Raw genomic sequence first — 24,001 nt, forward strand, 5'->3', positions numbered from 1 at the left:
GCCTCAGTGAGGGGTGTAGTCGGGGGTATGGAGGAGATACTGTTTTTGATTTTGCTAATTTTTTCTATGAAGAAGCAGTTGAGGGAATCGCAAAGTGCCTGAGATGGAAGGGGTTTGATGGTCACCCTATCTGGATGTGAGAGTTCTTCTACAATGGCGAAGATGTCTTTAGATTTTTGCGCAGAGTTGGGGATTTTGGTGGAAAAGTAGGTGGTTTTGGCGGCTGAGATTGCTCGTTTATATTCTCCCAGTGATTTTAGAAAAGGTGGTTTTTCTAAGGGATCATAATTTCTACGCCAGCGACGCTCGGCTTGGCGGAGACCGATTTTTAAAGATTTAAGGTTGTCAGAGAACCAGCGATGTGCGTCGTGAGGGCGCTTGGTTCTGATTAGCTTGAGGGGGGCGACCTTGTCACTGGCGGATTCTAGCCATTTTTTTTTTTTTTTTTTTTTTTTTTAAAAACCTTTATTCGAGCAAGCAAGAAGGTACAAGGATGGGCCTACAACCACACGGGCCAGCCGCTAAAAAGGAGTAGACATACATCATATATGCCCGCAGAGGTAACAGTCAATCAACAATGCAATACTCCACATAATATACAGAGCAAAAAACAGGTTTTATATTTATAAAAGAACAAACATACAAAAAGGCGAGAGTGTATCACTGAAGGTCAGCCCAAGGGACGCAAGGGGGGGGACAGCAACGGAAGTGCAGTAGCAAAATTCTAAGCACCAAGGAGTTCGGAGGGGGGGGGGGGGAGGGGCGCAGAGATCAGGAAGTAGGGGGGGGGGAGCCGGAAACACCAGCTCAATCCCCATATGAAGGTTCCGAGAACGCTAGCCTAAGGAGACAGGGTAATCTCGATAGTGTCCACAAGGGGAGGAGTACAAATGTCGCCACGGTATTCATTCCATTGACCCCACACCTTCACCCATGCCCTGGGTCTGCCCCTGGCCACATAGACGGTTTTCTCACGGAACATGGACCAATCCATGTTATCCTCCCATTGCGAGAGGGCAGGGGGCCTGGAGGCCCCCCAGAGTTGCGCAATATCTCGCTTCGCAATCATATAGCCCAGGGTGGCCCATCTAGTCTGTGCCACCGAATAATCAGTGGGCTCCCAAACATTCAAAAGACAGCGACGAGGTTCCGGACGCAAGGACATCCCTGTCACCACAGTCATCAGATCAAGCACAGCCACCCAATAAGCAGCCACCATCGGGCACTCCCAAAGAATATGCAGGAAAGTAGCACGCAAACCACATCCACGCTTACACAATCCATCGGAGGAAAAGCCCATCACCATCAGTCGCGGCCCCGTCATGTACACCCGATGTAGGATCTTCAATTGGACCAGACGGAGTCGAGCCGGGATAGCCACCTCCTTCGGGGAGGAGAGGGCCGATTGCCAATCCTCATCATCCAGTTCCAACCCATCTCCCACCCATTGTTCCCGAAGTCGGGCCAATAAGTCAGTCCGATTGTTAATCAACTTTTTATAGATCAGGGAGATAGTGCTATCAGGAAGATGTTCGTCAAGGATACGGTCTTCAAGGGGGGAAGAGTCAGGCGGAATCTCACCAGGAGCAAATACCGAAACCAAAGCGTGCCTGACCTGTAAATAACGAAAGAATTCCCGACTACTCAGGCCGTAGTCAGCCTGAAGGGCCTGAAACGGGCGTACAGAACCCTTAGAGTACACATCCCCCACCTTAGAGATCCCAATCGATTCCCAACGGTCAAAACCCTTAGAAGACCAAAGACCTCCCAGACGTTCTGAAGCATAAAGCGGCGTCGCCAACGTCAAGCGATCCTCCCAGCCCAGGCTCACATTCGCGGCACGCCACACCGACAAAGCAATCAAAGTAGGCCCCACATGATGGCGCCCAGCGGAGCGAGAATAGAGCACTCTGTTAAAGTCACCTCCCGGAAGCTGAAGTTTATCCATCTCAAACGCCGGATTACGACCTGGCGAGAACATAGCGTGATTAATAGCGGACAGATGGGAAGCCCAGTAGTATCTCTTAACATCGGGGAGCGCCATGCCCCCATCATACCACGGGATGGAAAGTTTCGCGAGAGCAATGCGCGGTCGCCCATCCCAAATAAGTTGCCTCTGAAGGCTCTCAATCTCCCGAAAATAGGCCTTAGGGATAGGATCGTAATAATTCTGGAGAGCGTAGAGAAACCGCGGTAATGACATCATCTTAAACAGGGCAGCCCGACCCAGGGGAGACAAGGGAAGTTTGCGCCAACGGGCAACGTCCAAACGGAGCCTAAGCAACGGGGGAGGAGATTACGATCAAAACGAAGGGACGGGTCCAAGGTAACAAAAACCCCCAAGTATCTGAAGCCATCCCGGACCACCTGAAGAGGAAGTCTACTCGGCAACGGAGGCAAGATACCAGATAAAACGTAGACACAGGACTTAGCCCAGTTGATGACGAGGCCTGAGTTAGCGCCAAAGGACGCAAGAACGTCAAATAAAACAGATAAAGACTTGCGAGGGGAAGTAAGATACAAGAGGATGTCGTCCGCATAAAGCGAGACGCGGTCTTCGAAGTCCGGGGCCCAACGAATCCCTTTAAGGGATGGTTCCCAACGGAGCCAGGCCACCAACGGTTCAAGAGCGAGCGCAAACAACAGAGGGGACAAGGGGCAACCCTGACGGGTACCCCTGCCCAAGGAAAAGGGAGCCGACACTCTACCGTTCACTACAACTTGTGCCAGAGGTTCCGCATACAATAGTCTTACCCAGCTAATAAACTCGCACCCGAATCCGAATTTCTCAAGAGTCGCCCATAAATAGGGCCACTCCACAGTGTCAAAGGCCATGGAGGCATCCAGGGACGCCAAAATGGCCGGTTCAGTCAAACGCCCCGCCCTCGCCAGCACGCCGTGGAGGCGACGTAAATTCAGAGCAGTGTTTCGATGCGGGATAAAGCCAGACTGATCCGGATGGACCAAATCCCCGAGAACCGAAAGGAGACGGGTCGCCAAAAGTTTAGCCAACACCTTAGGTTCAACATTTAATAGGGATATGGGCCTATACGAGGAACAGAGGTCACGCGGTTTACCCTCTTTGGGGATGACGACGATTGTCGCCAGACGCTGATCATAAGGAAGTATGTTCCGCTCACGAGATTCTAGAAACATGGCGCGAAGATATGGCGCCACCCTATCGGGGCGCAACTTGTACAACTCAATAGGCAAACCGTTCGGGCCCAGTGCTTTGCCCGAACGGAGCGAACGAACTGCAGTGGCTATCTCATCATTCGTAAAAGGGGAGTCCAAAGCAATACGGTCCAAGTCGGTGACACAGGGCAAAGTGATATCACGCAGTAGAAGGCGGGAGTCGGCAACATCCCTTACAGACACGGGAGCATATACCACACGGAAATATTCCGCAAAACGATCAACAATGGCAGTCGGATCAGTCACATTCTCACCACTCGCAGACTGAATCACGGGCACCACACGATTAACCCTTTCTTTCTTGTCCAACCATGCTAGGAGTTTGCCCGCCTTGTCACCCACGTCATACAATCTGCCCTGTTGCTCACAAAACATCACCTTCGCAGCGTCAGTGACCAAGGATTTATATGCAAACTGTTTTAGACCCAGGGCATGGAGTTTCTCAGGCGTGACACCAGACTCTAACTCGTCCTCCAAAGCAGAGATCTCCCCCTCGAGGTCCACCACCTCCCTCCTCCCAGCCTTCTTAGCCTCAACAATCAAGGAAAGGGGATTCTAGCCATTTAACGAGTGCAGCTGCTTGGGAGTCGATGGAACCGGAGCTGGGCAAAATTGACGATGTTAAAGAGGTAAGGAATAAGTCAAGGTCGGCTTTGTTCCAGTTTCTAGCCAAGAGGCTGGTGCCTCGGATACGAGGGGGCGGAGGAGGGACCAAGAGAAGGAAGGAAATTAAGTGATGGTCTGACCAGTGACAAGGTGTGATCATGAGTGATTTAATATCAAGATTATAGGTCCACACTTGGTCCAGGATATGGCCCTTGGAGTGAGTGGGTGAGTGAACGTGTTGAAGACCATTGAGCCCAGTTAATAAGTCAGTAAAAGCCAGGGATTGCGGGCTTTCATGGGCGTCTGACGGCCAGTAGTTGAAATCACCCAGGACCAAGAGTTTCGAGTTATTAATTGTAAGCTGGGAAAGCAAGTCACCAAAGTGAGAAGAGAAATTTGGCATGGATACAGAGGAATCAAATCTAATAGCTAGGCAGTCCACCTGAGGAATAGTGAGTAGAGAAAGGGAAGTGAACCTGAGGGGAAGTTTGATAATGGCAGCTACGCCGCCTCCTGGTTTGTCAGCAGGCCGATTGACTTGGAGTATGTAATACCCCGGAGGGATGGCGGCCAAGATGTCAGGGGACGAGTCCTCATTCAGCCAAGTCTCGGTTAGGAGAAGAACGTCAGGTCGGTCTGAGTCCAGGAGGTGGAAGATGTCGAGTTGATGGCTAACTAGTGATCGAGTATTGAGATAAATAATTGCTAGTTCCATGTTAGCGGATGTCTGAGCGGGCAGGGGATTGGGAGGAGGGAGAGAGACTATAGGTTCAAAGGTGGGGAGGGACGGGATAGTCTGAATTTCAGGAAAGGTTCTGCGGGCTTGGTAAATACCTAGATGACGCAGGCGTGAAGAGCTGGTAATGTCCAATGGCCGGAATGAGTGTAGAGCAATTATGTCCCCGGAAGCGTAGGAGGTGGTGAATTGGGCGGAAAGACATGGCCCGGGCCCCGGTCGGCCGCGGACGGGCGCAGACGGGCTTGCCTTAGGCGCGCCTTCGGCGCGCAAACGGCGCGCCCGCTGCGCTCGTCCGCTGCGCTTCCGGTATGGACACATCCTATATGCTGATGGAAAGGCGGAGTAGGAAGGGGCGTGGCCTAAGTGAGTGGGCGTGGCCTCTACACCGCGAGGAAGGCGGCAGTTCTAATCAAGCCCAGCCTCGCCCGCTGCAGCGCTAAAATCCGCTGTTCAGGGGACTTGGGTGGCAGGCAAGTAAGCAAAGATCACAAGTTTTACAAACAATTCAATTTTAAAAACGAGCAAGAAAACGTGCCTCCCGGCTGTGCCTCAGGAGATTTAATGATTCCAGCAGCGCTAGTACTCAGCGCCTTAAGTACGCTGGCGAAAAGGGGCGTGGCCTAAGTGAGTGGGCGTGGCCTCTACACCGCGAGGAAGGCGGCAGTTCTAATCAAGCCCAACCTCGCCCGCTGCAGCGCTAAAATCTGCTGTTCAGGGGACTTGGGTGGCAGGCAAGTAAGCAAAGATCACAAGTTTTACAAACAATTCAATTTTAAAAACGAGCAAGAAAACGTGCCTCCCGGCTGTGCCTCAGGAGATTTAATGATTCCAGCAGCGCTAGTACTCAGCGCCTTAAGTACGCTGGCGAAAAGGGGCGTGGCCTAAGTGAGTGGGCGTGGCCTCTACACCGCGAGGAAGGCGGCAGTTCTAATCAAGCCCAGCCTCGCCCGCCCCCTTGGTCTCCTATGGATAACTCCTCACGCACTTCGAAGAGTTCTCCTTTCAGGTGTTTTTTCTCTGGCCATCCTTGCAGTATGAAGTTCTTGACTTCTTTAATATCTGGTTCATTTTCATAGGCTTGTTTCCATTCTTCGCTACTGATCACTTCCTCATGATCTTCCATAAATGCTACCTTGACTTCGTCCTCATCTGCACATGTCGATGCTTCCTCCATAGCCGAAGCTCGGCTGAGATAATCTGCTATCTTATTCTTGGTTCCCGGAATGTATTCAACATCGTATCTATAATCTAGCAGCTTCAGAGTCATTTTAGCAATGCGGGGTGTAGCACTTGCGTGACCACAGGACGTGAGCACTTTGACTAAGTGTTTGTGGTCCGTCTTAAGTTGGAATCTCGTGCCCCATATAAACTGGCGGAATTTCACCATGGCCCATACAACTGCCAGCATCTCTTTTTCTATCACGCTGAATTTCTGTTCTGTGGTGATAGTGACCTGGACGCGAAGCTGATAGTCACCACTTCTCCATTATCTCTCTCCTGCATGAGGACCGCTCCTCATTCTTTCTCGCTCGCATCAATGGTCAATATGGATTTTCCTTGTGGATCATAACCTTGTAAAGGGACTGCCTTGCTGATGTCCTCCTTGATTCTCTGAAATTCTCCCTGCGCCTCTTCCGTCCACCCAAAGGCTTTTTTGTCTCGTATGACTTGTCGCAGGGGATGTGTCTTGGTGGCGAAATGCTGCACGAACTTACTATAATATTCAGCCATCCCTAAGAATGATCTCACGTCTTCCTTGTTCTTTGGTGCGGGTGCCTCACATATCGCCCTGACATTGGCGTGTTTGGGCGTGATGCCTTGCTCACTGATCTCATGGCCCAAGTAGGTGACTGACGCCATTCCGAATCTGCACTTTTCCCACTCTGCTGTTAGGCCATTTCTTTCCAGGATTTGTAATACCATTGCCAGATTTTTGTCATGGTGGGCTTGATTCTGGCCCATCTCCAGGATGTCGTCTTGAAAGTATTGTACTCCCTCCTGGTCTTTAAACAATTTGTGCATCAGTTTTTGGAATACCGCCGCTGCTGACGCTAAGCCAAATGGCATCCGGCGAAACTAATAACTCCCGAAAGGCATTATGAAGGATGTCAGTTTCTTGCTCGCGTGATGCAGGGCTATCTGATGGTTAAGCCGAGGGGAGATCTATGGTAGAAAACCATTTTATCCCCTTAGTTTTTGCTAGCATTTCATCTATCCTCGGTAATGGGAATTTCTCCACAATTATGCATTTGTTCAGTTCTCGTAGGTCCACACACAAACGGACTTTGCCATTGGGTTTTGCCACTACCACCAACGGAGCCATCCATTCTGAGCTGTTTATTGGTTCAATGATCCCATTGTCCTCCAATCTCCACAGCTCTTGTTGTACTGCGTCTCTGATTGCTATTGGTATATTTCTCACCTTGTGGGACACTGGCGTTGCGTTCTCCTTAAGGTCAATTCTGTGTGTGAATTTCGTTAGTTTTCCCACTCTTCCTCCAAACACCGTGGGAAATTAGCTCTTCATCTTTTTGACATTTGGATGTTGCTCTATGCCAGTCATCAGGACTTGCGTGTCCCCTCCTGGGTTCAGTTGTATGCCCAGGTCGCCTTGGTCCATCCATCCCAGAATGGAGGGGCCCTTCTCAGCCACGTACAATTTGCATTCTGCACTGCGATCCTTAAATTCGAACTTCAGGTCTCGGTACTCGACCATTGGGATGGGTTCTCCTGTGAAAGTGACCGGACATATGTCTGGGGGTTCAAGGTGCGATCCCAGTCTGGGTTTAACGTTTTCACTCCACACTGTCTGTTGTATGATGGTGTACGGGATCTGTACCCCTCCTATCACCATGTCGCATTGGGGTTTCTTGGAGCCTTTGCAGTCTATGCCCAGTACTTGTTCTTCGATAAATCTTCTTCTTCTTCACCTCCCTCTTCTTCTGCTCCCTCATCTTGTGCTATGTATTTAACTGTCGGTTTTTTCAACCTGCAGCGACACACTTTCTCAAAGTGTCCTACGATTCCACAATACATGCATTTTGCTCAGAAGGCAGGACAACGTTTGTAGTATGCTGCATGGGATGAGCTTCCACACCGGTAGCACTTGTTATTGCCCTCTCTATTTGGTTTCTTCAACTGCGTTTGTCGTGGGGTCCATTTGGTTTGTACCTTCCCTTCCGCAGCCGTCGTTTTGCCTCTTTCTGGTGGTTCAGCTTCAGCGACTCTATTGACCATGAGCCTCGTGGTGCTTTCTCTCTTCGCAGCCTCCGCACATCTTTTAGGTAGTTCTGCCTTTTTTACCATGGCAATTACTTCCTTCAGAGTGGCATCCCCATTCACCCACAGTTTGTTTTGGATCGCTGTGTTTGTTGTGTGCATTACTATTTGGTCTTTGATTAACTCATCCTGCAACGCTCCAAATTTGCATGTAATCGCCAATTTCTTTAACGTCGCCACATAGTCGTCTATGGACTCACCCATTGCTTGTTTCCTCTGTTGAAAAGTATATCTGTCTATGGACGTGTATACTGCTGGTCTATAATGGTTGTTCAGATCCTCTATCGCGTGTCAAAATACATCATCATCAGCGGCCTGTCGTTGCGTGGGGACCAGGTTCTGGAAGACTCTGATCCCTTCCGGACCCAAGTTGTGAAGTAAGATCTCTTCCTCCTCTGGCTGGGGTATGCTTCTCTGTTTTTGTCTTCTAAGACTTCGAAATAGTTCACAAAATATTCTCTCCAATCTTCCCATTTCATCAGGGGTTCACCCGCTTTAGGCAGGAATGGGATTGGAGTCGTGAGTGAAGATGCCTGCGCACACATTTCAGCACGGCCTACTGGTGCTGCTTCTTCTCCTCTTGGACTACCTGGTGCACTTGCGCTTCTGCGTCGTGTTTGGTCTTGTTGGGGCTCCAAGGCACCCTCTTCACTGTGCTGCGATCGTTCCGCCAGGGCCCTGGATTTCCTGTGGTGCTTTTAGCTGGGTCACGGCATGACGTCGTCTCCCCGCCACTCCTCTTCTTTCCCACACATGTATCCCCCTTCTATGTGGGTTTATCTCTATTTTGGCGCGCTTTCCCAGTCCTCGGGAGTGCCAATGTTTCTTCCCCCTTCAGCGTTCTGATCCTGCCCTTGCCGTGGGGATGAGTGTCCTCCTTCACTGTTTACTTGAGGTGCCTCTGTCCCCTTTGTTGTGGCTACTGCCCCTGTGTGCACTTGCCTGTATGCCGTCGTCCTGTGCCACGCTCTCCTGCTATGTGCAGTGCTTCCAGTCACTGTTCCTCGTGGTCTCCCCGCTTGCTCTCCGGTGGGTTCTGGTGCCAGCCTGTTAACAGGTCCCAGCCTTGTCGCCACTGTAATGAGGGTATTATACCCCCCAATTCGTATGCTGGAGCGTATGAGGTATTCAAAAGATTTATTATATAATTCAGGAGAGCGGCAGGAAAAGCCGTCCATGCCGCTCAGATAATTGCGCTCATTTCGTATGCATAATGGCGGCCGCGCTCTACGTCGTTACGTGGTCACGTAATGACTAGAGCGCAACACTACAGCTGTTGGTGCCCTGGTGGAGGTGATCTAGCCCCCCCCCCTCCCTGCCTGCACCTCTGGTGCTCAAGGGACAGCCTTCTGCCACAGCGCAGTGATCTCCATTTTTATGACGCGGTGAGTGCGTCCATCGACTCGGTGGCTGAGTTGTCTCCTGGCCGGGACCTGCGGTGTTGCGAGGGGAGGCTGGTGCCTCTGGGATCCTGCACGGGCATGGCGGAGTTGGGTGGTGCTGCCGGGAGAGCACCCATTCGTTGTCTGCTGTGCCTGCCATAACGGCAGCCCGGCCCTCTTCCTCCTCTTCTCTTCCTGGCTTTGTGTGCGGCCTTCCATCCTCACATTTGTGGGATCATTGACTGATTCTGGGCCTCACCCTACATCCTGGCATGAACCCGGTGGGGATAGACTGGTACTGAGTGGGGGGGGCCTGGAGGTACTGGCTTTTCCTGTTTCTCAGACTATGCTGGGGATTGGGCACAGCGGAGCGCTCTGTCACGTGAGACCCCGGCCTACGGCCTACTAAGCGGACTGTGGATATTGCCAGAGGTGATTACTAAAGAGGCTGCGGGTGTCTTGCCCCGGGTGGTTGTGGCCCCCTCCTCTTTCCTGCCGGTTCCTCCATTGCTCGGGGTGCTGCATCCGCATTGGTGTGGTGATCTTCACAGGTATGGCACAGTGAGAGCGTCCATCGTTCCTGCAGTTGTGTTTTTTCATGCCCACGAGTATGTGGTGCTGGAGGGGGGAGTGGGTACCTCGGGGGCCCAGCTCTGGACCGGTGTTGTTGGCGGGTGCTGCCTTATGTCTGATAGCGGCCTGGCCGCCCCCCACTCTCGGTTGTCTGACTGCGCACCCAGCACTGCATTGCCACCTGCGGCGCCTGAACTTGTTGGGGTGCGCCTCTCTTGATTTTGGTGCGCCTCTCTTGATTTTGGCTGGGGCGGAGTGCAAGAGATACTGGATATGGCTGTGTTTGTCTCTGGGCCCACTGTTGGTCACCTGAAATCGCAGGGAACTCCTACCCACAGCGTGCTCTGTAACACCGGTCAGAGTGCTGCGCTGATACTACTAGATCTCAGCGCGGCCTTTGACACGGTGTCCCATGATATCCTGTTGAGCCGCTTAGAGGGCATTGGGATCAGGGACAGAGCACTAGAATGCTTCCGATCATTCCTCACGAGCAGATCCTTCCGTGTGTCTGCCCCCCCTTTCATCTCCCACTCTCACGAGATTAACCAAGGAGTACCACAGGGCTCTGCCCTCAGTCCGTCCCTGTTTAATCTATACATGCAGCCCCTGGCGGCAGTGGCTAAAGAATGGGACCTTACGCTGGTGTCGTATGCCGACGACACACAGCTAGTCATCACCCTCACTGAAATACCCTCTACCGCGGCCACAAAATTTAGGGATGGGCTGGCCGCCGTTGCCACCTGGATGACCGGAAATTGCCTACAGCTGAATGCAGGAAAGACCGAGGTACTACTCCTGGGTAAGAACCCCAGCCACTGGAGTGACCACTGGTGGCCCCCTCTGTTAGGACCTACCCCCCCTCCCAAAGCCCTAGTCAAAAACTTAGGAGTATGGCTGGATTCCGCACTCAGCTACCAAACCCACACCAAAAAGGTAGCAGCTACATGCACTGGGTTACTGAGAAGCCTGCACCCCATTCTAGGCTTCTTTGATCCCAAAACACGGCAGCTCGTTGTCCAAGCCACCATCCTGTCCCGTCTGGACTATGCGAGCGTTCTACTATTAGGCGCTAACAAAGCCGAAACAGCTAGGCTCCAGCTAATACAGAACTCTGCGGCCAGGGCAATTGTAGGCCTCCCCAGAAGGTGCTCCGCTAGAGGCACCATCCAGAGACTACATTGGCTTCCGGTGGAAGCTCGCATTCAATTTAAGGCCCTCACTACGGCTTTTAAAATCCTGAATGCGGAGGGCCCCGAACTCCTCCAATCGCTGCTTATTCCTTACACCCCCCAGCGCAATTTGCGCTCCATAGGTCATCATTTAGCAGTGGCCCCCCGCACAAAGTTCAGCCGCATCGGAGGTCGCTCCTTCAGACTCCGGGCGGCAAAACTATGGAACTCCCTACCCCTCCACATTCGCTGTATCGACAACCTACTCACTTTCCGCAAAGTTATCAAAACCCATCTTTTTTCATGTTGTTAGGTCCCTTCTCCCCTCCCTCACCCCAGTAGGTTGTGCTATGGTTCTTAGCGCCGGGACGCCCCGTTGCTGGGGCAGCTGTCGCGCTCAACAAACCCGTAACATAACATAACATAACATAACACGGCCGGACTGCTGACAGCAATGGGCAGAAACAGAATGAAGGCGACAGCGGACTCGGGCCGGACTGGCTCAACGCCTTCTGAGACCTCCTCAATACAGTCTCATCGGTCTGATGATGGGACTACACCTCTATCTCCCATTGATAAGCTGGATATGATACTCCAGGCAATCTGTAAATCTCACGCAGCTGTATTATGTTGGTAGCGAAATTATATACTATCATCTCCTGGAATATACGGGGGATGGGTTCAATACAGAAACGACACAGGATAATGGCCCAGTTGCATCGCCGCCGGGTTACGCCGATGACATTTATTTTGCGGATATACAACTAGATATGGCACCTGTCACCTTGCTGTTTTAGCAATTTGGTGAACTTTCTAATTTGTGCCTCAATGCCTCTAAATCGATAGCCTTTTCTTTTTATAACACATACACGCTTCCCACGCTTCAATTTGGCCCACTGTAGTTCAAAGTAGAACCTATTACCTTTAAATATCTAGGGATTCATATTCACAGAACCATGCCGGACACCGTAGAAGGGAATGTGGTCCGTACACTTAATAATCTCAGAACCCAAGTGGCGTTTTGGAATACTCTGCCTTTGATAACCGCAGGCCGTGAAGCCATTTCTAAAATGGTTGCAAATCTCCCCGTGGTCCTTCCTGCTTAGAACTACAAAACGCTAGACACATAACTGACCACATTACTTTGGGGACAGGGCCGTCACAGATTAGCTCTTGCCAAAATGCAATTTCCAAGTACTGAGGGGGTATGGGAGTGCCAGATTTTAAGGCTTATTCCATAGTGGCCCAGCTACAGTGGATGGCTTATTGGTTAGCCGGCCATAGTTTATTTGAGCTAGACTATACACTAAACGCTTAAGGGTTGGAACACTGTAATCATTATTATGCCCTGGAGCAGCTAGAGTGAAGGATCCCACATTTCTAGTATATATTGCACTCCACAGTGGAAATTAGCAATAAAATATTCTAACACATCTGTACCATATGCCACAAATGTTCCTCTGTGTGGCTTACCCACTTTACGGGCGTATTATCTGCCACTAGAGTACGCAGTTGGATGGAGGTTGGCTTGGGGACTGTCGGGAACTTATTTCTAGATGGTAACTTAATGTCTCATGAAGATTTCATGGAGACTTATTCGCCCCTCCCACACTGTTTTAACACATGCTGCGATTGCACAGTATGTCCGCAGGTATTGGCTGGTGGACGAGACAGAACCCGCGACCTTTGGACTATTGCAGACACTACACATAATGGGCCATGGTACCCATCTTGTCCGATGACTGTATCGAGACTTAGGGCCCCATTTGGAAGTATCCTTTTTATTTATTTTTATTTTACGGAGTTCTATATAGCGCGAACTTGACCCGGTATCGGGTATCAGAGCGCCTTACATAGTAACAGTTGTGTTACAGGAGGACACATTCATTTTTGTTAAGGACGTGGAGATTACGTGATTTGCCCAGAATCACAGGATGTTCAGCGTCCCCTAGATTTGAGGTCGACCGCCTTAGCCGTTAGGCCAACTCCTCTCCCCCTTGTTGACTCTTCGTCATGAATGGGAGGCAGAAGTGGCTAGGGAGTTTACTGACAGGGAATGGGCACTGATCATCGAATACCCTAGGCGCGTCTCCTGCAATGCCCGGCTCAAAGCAATACAATTGTCCGTACTGCACAGGGTCTACCTCACACCACTAGTGATAAAACACATGTACCCGAATTCCTCCTCGGAGTGTCCTTGGTGTCACAACGCAGATGCAGACTTTATACACATGTTATGGACCTGCCCCTCCCTTGTAGAATTCTAGACAGAGGCTATATAAGGCCTTACACGTCTTACTGAATGTTCCTCCTGGAATACCACTGAAGCCTGTCTTCTGAGTCTCTTTCCTTTCCCCAAGAAGGAAAAGGTACTGAGCCGTTTTACGAGCCTCATCTTAATGCTGGCCAAGAGTAGTGGAACTCACATAGGGCGCCACACAAAGGGAAATGGCGGGAGGAGGTTCTAAAATTGGCCACTGCTGAAAGAGAGGCGTTGCAACGCAAAGTGTACAGAGGGCTGGGGAAGAAAACAAAATCACTGGAATGGACAAGGGCAGACTGCTTCCCTTCCTTCTTTCCTTCCTTCCTCTCTACTCCTCCCCTTCCACCCCCTTACCCCCCCCACCCCCACCGCCTCGGGCCCCGATGTCCTTGCCCTGACCAGCCCGACGGAGGATTGGAACAGACATTTAGTTCATAGTACAATCTTGACTCAGATTTATTATTTCGCTGCAAGATGATGGATAGTTTAGTTATGACTGACGTCATCATATCACTTGTCCATGTGTAACATGTATTTGGTTTGTTCCACCTTGTTCATTTATGCTACTTGTACATGTAAATGGATAACCTCCAGATGCAATGATTGCAAATTTACTGTTTGCTGTGTAACCTTTGTCATCACTGGATTTATATAATGTTATGTATCTAACATATAAATGTTAGACTGTAATATGACTTTCAACCAAGCTAAAAACTCAAAATCTGTTTAAAAAAAAGTCTGACTATGTGGATTCTATGAGACTTAGGACATTGTTATGTACCATGTTATGGAGTCCTTTGTTGATTAACCCAAATAAACAATAGGTCTCTCAGCAAGACACCGGAGGAGCTCTTTAACATTTGTAGTGTTCACTTTTATAGCAATTAAATTTGTAGTCTGAAAAGGCAGAGACGGTCTTAATGTTGTAGTAGGGTTCGTATTCATTCATGAGGATCGGGACACTGTTAGCAATATGTCGTCCATGTTGTTAGGAATATCAGAAAAGGTGAACATGCATCGTACCTTTACCATATACCTTTACCATATCGATCTCAGCGCGGCCTTCGACACTGTCAGCCACTGTCAGCCACCAGGTCCTAACTCAACGCCTGGGAAACATCGGAGTGAAGGACAAAGCTCTGAAATGGCTCTCATCATTCCTATGCCAACGCTCCTTCCAAGTCTGGGAGAGTGACAGCCGTTCCCCTGCTATCCCCCTCCGGTGTGGCGTGCCCCAGGGCTCATCATTAAGCCCCACGTTATTTAACGTGTACATGGCCCCACTGGAGGAGGTGGTCACCCCATTTGGAGTGACTATCATCAATTATGCTGATGATACCCAGCTGGTGGTAACTCTTTCTCATCCCAAACAAGAACCCTCCAACCTACATGGTTGTCTCTCCAAAATACACCAATGGATGAGCGACTCAGCGCTTAAGCTTAATGGGTCAAAAACCGAAATTTTGCTCCTGGGACAAAAAGGGCTCTCTCTTCCTCCTAACATCTGGCCCGCCTGTCTGGGTGAACCCCCTATCCCCAAGACGGAGGTCAAGAGCCTCGGAGTATGGGTAGAAAAAGATCTTACCTTCAGAACGCAGGCAAAAACAACGGCTGGCATATGTTTCGGCCTTCTAAGGTCATGCAGGAAAGTTCTCCCCCTGCTTCCTTTTAGCTCTCGAAAACTGTTGATCCAAGGCCTGATTATGTCCAGGCTGGACTACAGTAACGCTATATACCTGGGAGCCCCTGAAGCCACCCTTCACACCCTACAGAAAATCCAGAATGCCGCTGCCCGGTTGCTCACAGACACGCCGGCCAGAACGTCAGCAAAACCCGCCTTGAAGAAACTGCACTGGCTTCCTGTCAGAGAAAGAGTGGTATTCAAGGCCCTCTGCCTGGCACATAAACTCCTCCATAATGTAGGCCCCCCAATTCTTAAAAGTTGCATTACCCCCTATAGACCCACCAGAGCACTTCGATCAGACCACGAAAACCTCATCGTAGTACCCAGAGTGAAAAAAGCCCGCTCAGGAGGTCGTCGCTTTTCTGTGCATACATCGAAGCACTGGAACGCGCTTCCTCTGAAACTGAGAACAGAACCCAACCTCCTTCACTTCAGAAAATCGCTAAAAACACTCCTCTTCCCCTGAATTTTCTGTATTTCCCTGTTTCTCTGTTTACTCTTGATTTACTAGGATAGCGCTGGGATACTCACGGGTGACTACGCGCTCTACAAAAACCTTAAATAAAATAAATAAATAAAATATTACTAGAGACAGTGGTCCCTACCACAAAAGGATAAAAGGCATAAACACAGAACCACAAATCAGTACTGTGTTGATTTATCCAAATGGAAAAGTTTGTGTTTATTCAACATACGTAAAGAAGAGCAGTACATTAAAAATTAAGTGGGTAGCATAGATTGAAAACATCCAAATTTCACTTGGGAAATGGGAGTTTCATAAAACCACCTCACTTTGTAGATGAAGTTGGGGCCTAGATCAACTCTTTACAGCAGCTTAAAGAGGTTGTCCCATTCCACTCTTTTTCAGCATACAGAGAGTGCTTTAGTTTGAAGTGATTATAATTCTGCACCTGCCTGAGAAGATGATGTAGTGTGCATAGGTTAGTCCTGGAGGAGTGTCGAGGAACGTAGCCATCTGCGGGTGAATAAGAGCTGTTCTGGGTCTTTCTGCCAGAACTTTTGCCATGATCATTGTGTCTGCAATATTAAGAAATATTGGCCAATAAGGCTTGCAACTTCCTGCACGTTTCTCAAGAGTGTGGAAAACCAAGCTTTGTCAAGGTTATTAAGTTCAGTTGATAGGCCATTTTCTTCTGAAGCCTTTTAAGTTGCCATATATTGGCCACTCAAAGTTCCTCTGGGGTAATACTGCCTTCTAAGGAATCACTTGCTTGTAGAGGTAAGCAAGGTAGAGTCACTCTGTGCAGAAATGGATATATACGCTTTGATGTCCCTGCATGAGTAGAGCCATTGTGAGAAGCTGGTCTGGTATATGATGTCCGCTAGTTGAAGTGGGCATCTTGCACCAGTCCAGCCAACTCTTATGGTGATTTAATAGGTCTCAGACAACCTTAGAAAGCTATCAAAGTGGTAGCTGTGGAGAGCAGCCTTCAGGCTTAGTACTGAAGGAGTGTAAAGCAGCTTGTTTTACCAGAATGCAATCTTATTGTATAAATCAAATGAAAAGAGAACCACACAGTAGTTATAAAAATATGTATTATAGAACACTACCTAGTACGTTACAATATCTCATACACGGAGATAGACACTAAGCACACAATACTTTAGCAAACAAACAACAGTAAATAAAACTAATTCACAGTGGGCCCTTGGGGGGACCAAACCATATACTAAAAAAGTAGTAAAAGAACCACGACTCGAGTCAGGATAATGTTGTGAGGACGTAGAATTGCTGGGGCTCCAAGGAATCACCCAAGGTGAGTAGATAGGGATCCCACGGAGTGAGTGTACAGTGCAGTGTGAGAACAGTGCATGTGCAGTGTGAGAACACGACTGTGTGCTCCGTATAAGTCTATGTGAAAGCTGTAGTTGGAATTTTAAAAGTTTAAGGACCCTTTCCAGTGGACTTCGAAGAAACCCCTTAGAGGACAGGAGGTTGGAGAGCCACCCCACCCATGGACACCGAAGTACTCAAGTTACCTATCCCAGTGAAGCCAGGTGCCTGAGGTGAATTGGTGTCTGAAACCGCCCATCGAACCCAATGGAGGACTTCGAGAACGTGCTGCTGCTGGAAGGGAGAAAAGGTGTCTTTTGGAATCCAAATGTAGATTCTTGTCGAGGAGTACCTGAAAGCAGAGGGGACAGAGTTTGGGTCAATTGAGAGTGACCCGAGGCTCGAAAGACGAATGCCTACCGATGTCGAATGCTTCAGGATGATTGACGTGGACCTTGACTTTGCAGCTGTGCGGACCAGGTGGCGTCGGGGATGACCAGGAGCTGGATACAAACTGTCCCACGAAGGATGTCGAGTAATGAGGGGTCGGTGTCCGGGAGGATCGCCAACAAGCCTTAGCAAAAGCAACCCACGCAGAAAGTCAAGGGAGTGTATGGTTCGGACCAGCATGGTCCGGGAGACTCACCACACACAGGGGAGTCAGGGCAGGCCCCAAGCAATTAGGGGAGCCCAAGGGAAGCAAAGTTGACCCTCAATTGGACGCACAGGCCAGAGGCACAGGAGTCGCATGAGGACCCTGAGCAGCTTCACATAACAGAAGGCCACGGATCACTCTGTGCAAGGTGGTTGAAGATCTTTTCAGGAGAAGTTGCCAGAGGTTGGGGCTACTTGGAGCCCAATGCACTTGTCACAGAATTGCCAACATGCACATGCATTTGCAAATGTACGCGGTGCACAGGGGTTCTGGTATTGCGGCCCCCACGAGGGATTCTGGCCTCAACTGAGTGAGAAAGCAGCTCAGGCCTAGAGGGATGTAGGAACCCACCTCCTGTGTTGATGGACCGTTTGGAGTTCGTAGGAGCTCGGGATCAGCAGACCGGTCAGCAGTGTTGTGGTGCCTGCAAATGCAGGAGAGTGACTCTTTCACTCCAAGGGAGATTATCTTCGGATGTCTTCGATGCTCCATAGGTCCTGCATGGATCCTGTATAGTGCCCAGGCACAGACAATGAAGCAGACAGAGAGGGAGACTTAGTCAATCCCAAATGAAGCCCAGCAAAGGCCAAAGAACCCAGACTGACGAACTGCTGTGGTTTCAGGTCTGAATCTTATCCACGACAGATCTAGGGTCCAACAGCCAGGTAAGCCCTTAAGTACCCACAGGAGGGGTTTGGAAAGATTATGGGGATCCTCTCAGGGGAGGGTCAGGACAGGGGCAAGGTTACTCCCATGTCCTTTGTCCAGTGTCACGCCAGAGCGACTGGTTTGAACTGGACTATGTACAGGGACACCAAATGTGCCCCTCATGCAGACTTTCAGTCACTGGCAAACGCACCCACCCAGCCCTAATACACTAAATCCTGCCTGTGACAGGATGCCTATTGCTCTGCCTTCCCCTGCTCGAGCTTGACTTAGCAGAAGGAGAGCGTAAATGTGTCTCCGGTGGGCAGCAACCATTTTGTGTTGTCCTGGACTAGAAGGCTGGTACCGGGAACCCCAGGAGCCCCACGAAGGACGCTGCTGAGGGGTGGAATCATACCTCCCACATCGGTTACCGGTGTGGGGGTATGATTTCAACATGTTTGACACCAAACACAATAGGGTTTATTTCAGCCGTTTTAGAGTTGGACATCACGTGTTCGCATAATACCTCTCTATAGTATTATATGGCTGCTTCACCGGCAGCCAGGGGTGTCCTGCTCATGCAGGGGCACCCTCTCACTTAGAACTAATCACCCTACCCTCAGGATTGTAAAGGCCAGCTATATGGGTGACTTATAGGTTTTAAGTGCAGTGGCCCTTAAATAAAGTAAACTTATATCTTAAGTAAGTGGTGCATGCACTGACTCACACACGGTCGGCCTGTAGTTCCATTTTGAATGGTCTCCCATGGGTGGCATAATACATTCTGCAGCCCATGGGAGACCTCGGGGGTACCTATGCCCTGGGTACATGTGCACCATATACTAGGGCCTGACAAGGGTACCCCAGTATCCAATCTGGGGTGTACCTAACTACATGCATAACAGTTTTAATGAGAACGAAGATAGACTGGGGTCCTGATTAGCAGGATCTCTGTCAGACTGGTCAAAAACAGCATCACATCAAATATAAAGTGTGGGTAACCATAAGAAGCAAATCCTACTTACCTACAGCCATTCAGCATTTTTAAAAAGAAGCAAACCTGTTACTAATATTGATCGGAATTTCGAGTTATATTGAGTGTTTGCTATGTTCCCAGTGTTGTTAGCAAATATTGCGGATATAATCTTGTTATTGAAGTTGTTGCACTAGGAATTGCCGAGCCTTTTCGCCATATTCTTAGTGAAAGGTGGTTTAGATTAGATAAAGAATATTGATCTCTTGAGGCATATAAGGTTTTAAGATCGAACTGAACAGCGTCTAATGTTTTCAGGTTAGCCTTATCGGAAGTGATGGAAGTGGCTAATGAGAGCACTGTGAGTCACTTCACCTCAGAAACCAAGGTTATTGGTCTCCCTGTGACTTTCTTTCTACAGTCTGCTGATTTTCTTCAACATTGGGTCTGGAAGGTAGGCTTTTCCAGCAGGCCACACTATTTGTCCAAAACTACTAGTTCAGTATTTCCATCCAGATGTGGACTGATGTGCAATTTGTGTATGCAAAAAGAACAATTGATTGACAGAATGCAGAACAATGTCATACATTCACCCCAGTACAGAGATCTGGGTCTAAATCCATTGTTTTTGTGCTCCCCATGCCATTCCAGTTTGAGTCCAGCCATATGCAAATCAGTCTAGACCCTGTGCCCAATGGGAAAAGTCCAATCCGAACTGCCAGGTCAGTCCTCCCTGGACTGGAAACAAGCATCCTAGGACCGGTTTCGGGGTTTCACCTCTCATCATCCATGATAGCTTGACTCCCGTGGCATGGAGAGCACGGGACTGACATTTGGACATACCCGTCCCACAAATGCAAAAAGAACAATTGAGGACCTGGTTTGGCGGTTCGGGCTGGACCGTTCCCATGAGGCACAGGGTCAGAACTGATTTGAATTTGACCAGGTATAAACTGGGGTGGCACGGTGAGCAAAAGATTGATGGATTTAACCCAGATCTATTGACCGGGGGGGAATGTTTTGATTTGTTCTGCATTCTGTCCATCAATTGTTTGTCTTTTGCTTTCTCGCACTAAGTGCGCCGGGTATGCCCAGACGTGGTTCCCGGGCTCACCGTGCCACTGGATTCAAGCTATCCTGGCTGATGAGGGGTGAAACCCTGAAACCGGTTCTAGGATGCTTGATTCCGGTCCAGGGAGGACCTGGTTTGGCGGATCAGACTGGACTGTTCCCATGAGGTACAGTGGTATATGACCAGGTCTAGCAATTGTAAAAATATATTTAGAAGGAACAATTACATATGGACCTGGACACATTAACATATAACACCAACGATGTATATATACTGTGGTGGTAAATGGACCAACCAGGATTGGGAGGATAAAAATTCACAAATAGTTACCAGATATATATTTTTAAATATTTATTGACAGATTTAAATATATAAAAAATATTATTTTTATACTGGATGACTGATAATATTATTTATTCAATGTCACTCCACAAATATATATGATCACAAATTCAAAAATCTGTACAAAAAATGCCTATTAATACAATACATTATTATGAAGCAAAGACAATAGTAGACAATGATTTCATGGCTCAACAGATAAGTAGATCCTACCCACGTTTCGGCTATCAGCCTTCATCAGGTAGCCATGATTGGAATTTCGATGAACAACCTCTTCTAATGTAAGGGGTGAATTCTTGAGTAGTCCACAAAGATGAGTAATTAATAGCAGCTTCAATTCAAGGAGAGTATAATCTGTGTTCGGGTTCTTTATTTGGCAAAACTCAAAGTGGCCCCTGAACTGGGTCAAGTGCACTAGCTCCGAAATTGATGCTGGGAGAAAGATAGCGATAAACACGGTACACTCAAGGAAAGTGAATTCAACGTAGTGACTGAGCGTGCTCCATCCTAGTCTGAAAAATATATGCGCTGGCAGGCACCGATTCGCCCGACATGGGCCGGAGTTCATTGGGGTCTATATCTTCGATGGATTCTGCTCGGGATTTGAAGCACTTTCCAGCATTTTTGCAACAGATGAAATACAGAGCTTTTTCAGATCTTATGTGAAGAAATACATGTGGACTTGATTCTCATGGTTAAATCTGGAGTGTTCCCAGCTACGTCTCGCCATAACCAGTGATGTTTTTTGTCATTACAGTCTCCATGAAGCATATTTCATTTGGGAGTTCCCAGGATCGGAAGCTTTTCCCCTATAACTGCGCCCCAGACCGACTAGGCAATGATCTAGCCCCCATCAGAGGGGATCCCAAGTGTGGGCCCGGTAGCTACAGAAACGAGGAGGTAAGTCTATGAAAGAGCATCATGTATGATTAGGCTTTCCTGTTTTCAGTTTCTATTTTTGGTAAATTCTGGTGGGGTTTTTTCAGTGTTTTCAATATCTTAAAAAACAGTTGTTATCAGTGGTTACACATTATCGTGCCACTAAAAACAACAGAAAAAGTGTTTTTCTGGTGTTTATGGAATGTTTTGCTTTTATTATTGCTTGCTTTCTGCACTGAAAGAACATGGTATATAGACAGTGTACTTATAGTGTATAGAGGTCCAAATAGATTTTTGCAAATTAATCTTATTGTAGTACACCATACAATACTTCTTCAGTGAGTCTTTGGGTCATGTGTGCTCGCTCTTTCCTTCCCATGTAAACTTCATGCGAAAAGGCCCTCTCAGCATTCTTAGCCCATTGGACTGAGAACCATCAGCTAAGGGACACCGTTGGGATGACTCTTTCTTTGATGCCACATAAAGCACGAAATGATAAATATTTGCGTTTTAGTTCCTGTGCATTAGAAACCAGTGCACCAGAATGGACTAAAAAGTCAATAGCATCCCTCATTAACTCATGAGATTGTAAAGATGCTTTCAGCATGCCATCTAACAAGTGGCAAGGATCTACTACAGGGAATCACTTCAGCTCGGGTATCAATTTTGACAGGTCGTCACACAACTTTTTTATATACGTAGCTGAATCACTGCAAATACAAACATCACTCCAATCTTTGTTGAACTTGGAAAGAACCTTTTTTGCAGAGCATTACAAGTGAAACTGCGTTCCATGTTTTCCAAAAGTCTGGTGTCATGTTTTCACCACTATCCCAGATGCTTGGTGATATATATACTTGTCACTATACCTTGCAATGAATGTTTAAAGCCTGAGGTGTTGGCAATTCACCTACTATCAATACTAACCCACTAGAAACTATGATCTTATTTATTAAGGGTTTTTACCCATTCTCTGTGGGTAAAAATTGATGACACATATTAGGAAAGATTTTTATGAAACTAGCCATTTTACCTATTGTTGAAAGAATCAAATGCAGCCAAAATATCAAACATGAGTTTGATATTTCCTGATTCTCTATAGTTTATAAAATAATTAAACTAGACCTAAAACATGAAACTAAACCCTGCATCTTTAGACCAAAGGCCACAAACTGAAAAAGTAAAAGGAAGAACAAACAATATTTTAGTGGCATCCCTAAAGAACAAAACTCAAGCAGAATAATGTTAGCCAGTCTTTCTTACTTCTACTTGTATTACAAAGTTACATTGTATTGACCCCTTCAGGAAGAAAAAAATGACTTTCACTCTCTTTTTCCTTTCTTTGAATGGCATTTAGTTTGTGGTTGTCCAGGTGTTTTTTCAGTGTTTATATGTTTTCACAGGTGAGGGCTATTTGTGGGGTTTTATCAGTTATTATAGGTTTAAACCTAAAACCCCACAGCCTATGTATGATGTATTCTGGCGGGAACAATGGTTCAGGGATCAGTGAAGAGAGCCTTTTAGGTGAATAGTTCAGGTGAAGAATTTAATCATAGTCCTTCATTGCTTGTGAACTGTGAAATGCTGTTCGATTCTAAAGACCTCTGTTTAGCAAGATGAAGGGACTACTAGTCCCCATGATCGAAAAAAATGGAAGGTATAAAGAACTAAATAAAGAGGGTATGGTGTATTTATATAATTAATTTGGTACACACATAATGCAAAACAAATTACATGTGGATGTGTTTATTGTAAGATCGCCAAAGTAGTAGCCCAACTTCCTTGAAACAGTAAGTTTTAACAGTTCTCCAGAAAGTTTAAAGGGTATAGTTTGGGAGACTCTATAAGAGAAATGGTGCTCATAAGACAGCTTTATTTGCATGAAGAAAGTTAAAGTATTGTGAAAATAGAGTTCAGTTTTACACCTACTTTGCTGCAGCACCAGATTAGGCTATCAGCAGCTGAAGTACATCCACCATATCTACCAAGTATTCCCATGTGTGATATGTTGAACCATTGCTGGCTCAATTGGGTTAATGATGTACGCTAAGTCTTGGACAAACAAAGAAAGCTATTATGTTGCACTGTATTTCCTTGTCCTCAACTCAAGTCAAACTCCAAGTTAGGGGCTTAACCAACAACTTGCATGAGATCTGTTAATGTTGTATTTTACCCTTGTAATTTACATCAGCCCCACATGTTAACTGTTAACTTTCAAATGTGTGTGCTTGTTATTTTCCCAAGTAATGATACCAGTGACATGCCATAAGGCAGTTAGAGGTAAATAGATGTTGAAGTGTGTGGCAATCATGTGTCTGGTTTGAAATCATCAGCAACTTGGTTCCAGCAGTGATTGAAGCATGTTACACAAAAGAGGACATTTCCATTCTATCATTCAAATCCTTTGCATACTAGTTACTTTTTGTTTAGTACACAGTAGTTACATTTGCAGCAAAAATGTTTTTTTTGTTCTTGTTTATTATGATGCGTTTGTGTTCATATAACCTGTTTTTAATCTTATGTTTAGTTTTGCTTACATATATGTTTCCACATTAACACTTCAAGATGTAGATTCAGTTGGTGGTATCCCAGGTAAATACACCATGTAATTTGTATTTTTTACCCATTTGCGGAGGAATTAATTAATTCCCTACAACAGTTGCATTACTGCATGACTACAGCTGTGGAAAGGGACTGTATCACATTTTTAGTTTGGGCTGTCAGTTTTCCAGACTTTGTTTTGCAAA

General features: G+C 47.6%; 1 protein-coding gene across 3 annotated transcripts in view; it reads left to right on the plus strand.

Annotated features, from left to right (window-relative positions):
- The window catches only part of CIMAP3 (ciliary microtubule associated protein 3), a 263,845-nt gene that overhangs the window by 115,960 nt on the left and 123,884 nt on the right, over positions 1 to 24,001 (plus strand). For all 3 annotated transcript variants that reach the window (XM_078644709.1, XM_078644710.1, XM_078644711.1), the window contains exon 2: positions 21,133 to 21,275. In XM_078644709.1, the coding sequence (XP_078500835.1) occupies positions 21,133 to 21,275 (143 nt within the window). The remainder of the gene's footprint in view (positions 1 to 21,132; positions 21,276 to 24,001) is intronic.

This window comes from Lissotriton helveticus, chromosome 5_1 (genome assembly GCF_964261635.1).
Source record: "Lissotriton helveticus chromosome 5_1, aLisHel1.1, whole genome shotgun sequence".
Classification (NCBI taxonomy): domain Eukaryota; kingdom Metazoa; phylum Chordata; class Amphibia; order Caudata; family Salamandridae; genus Lissotriton; species Lissotriton helveticus.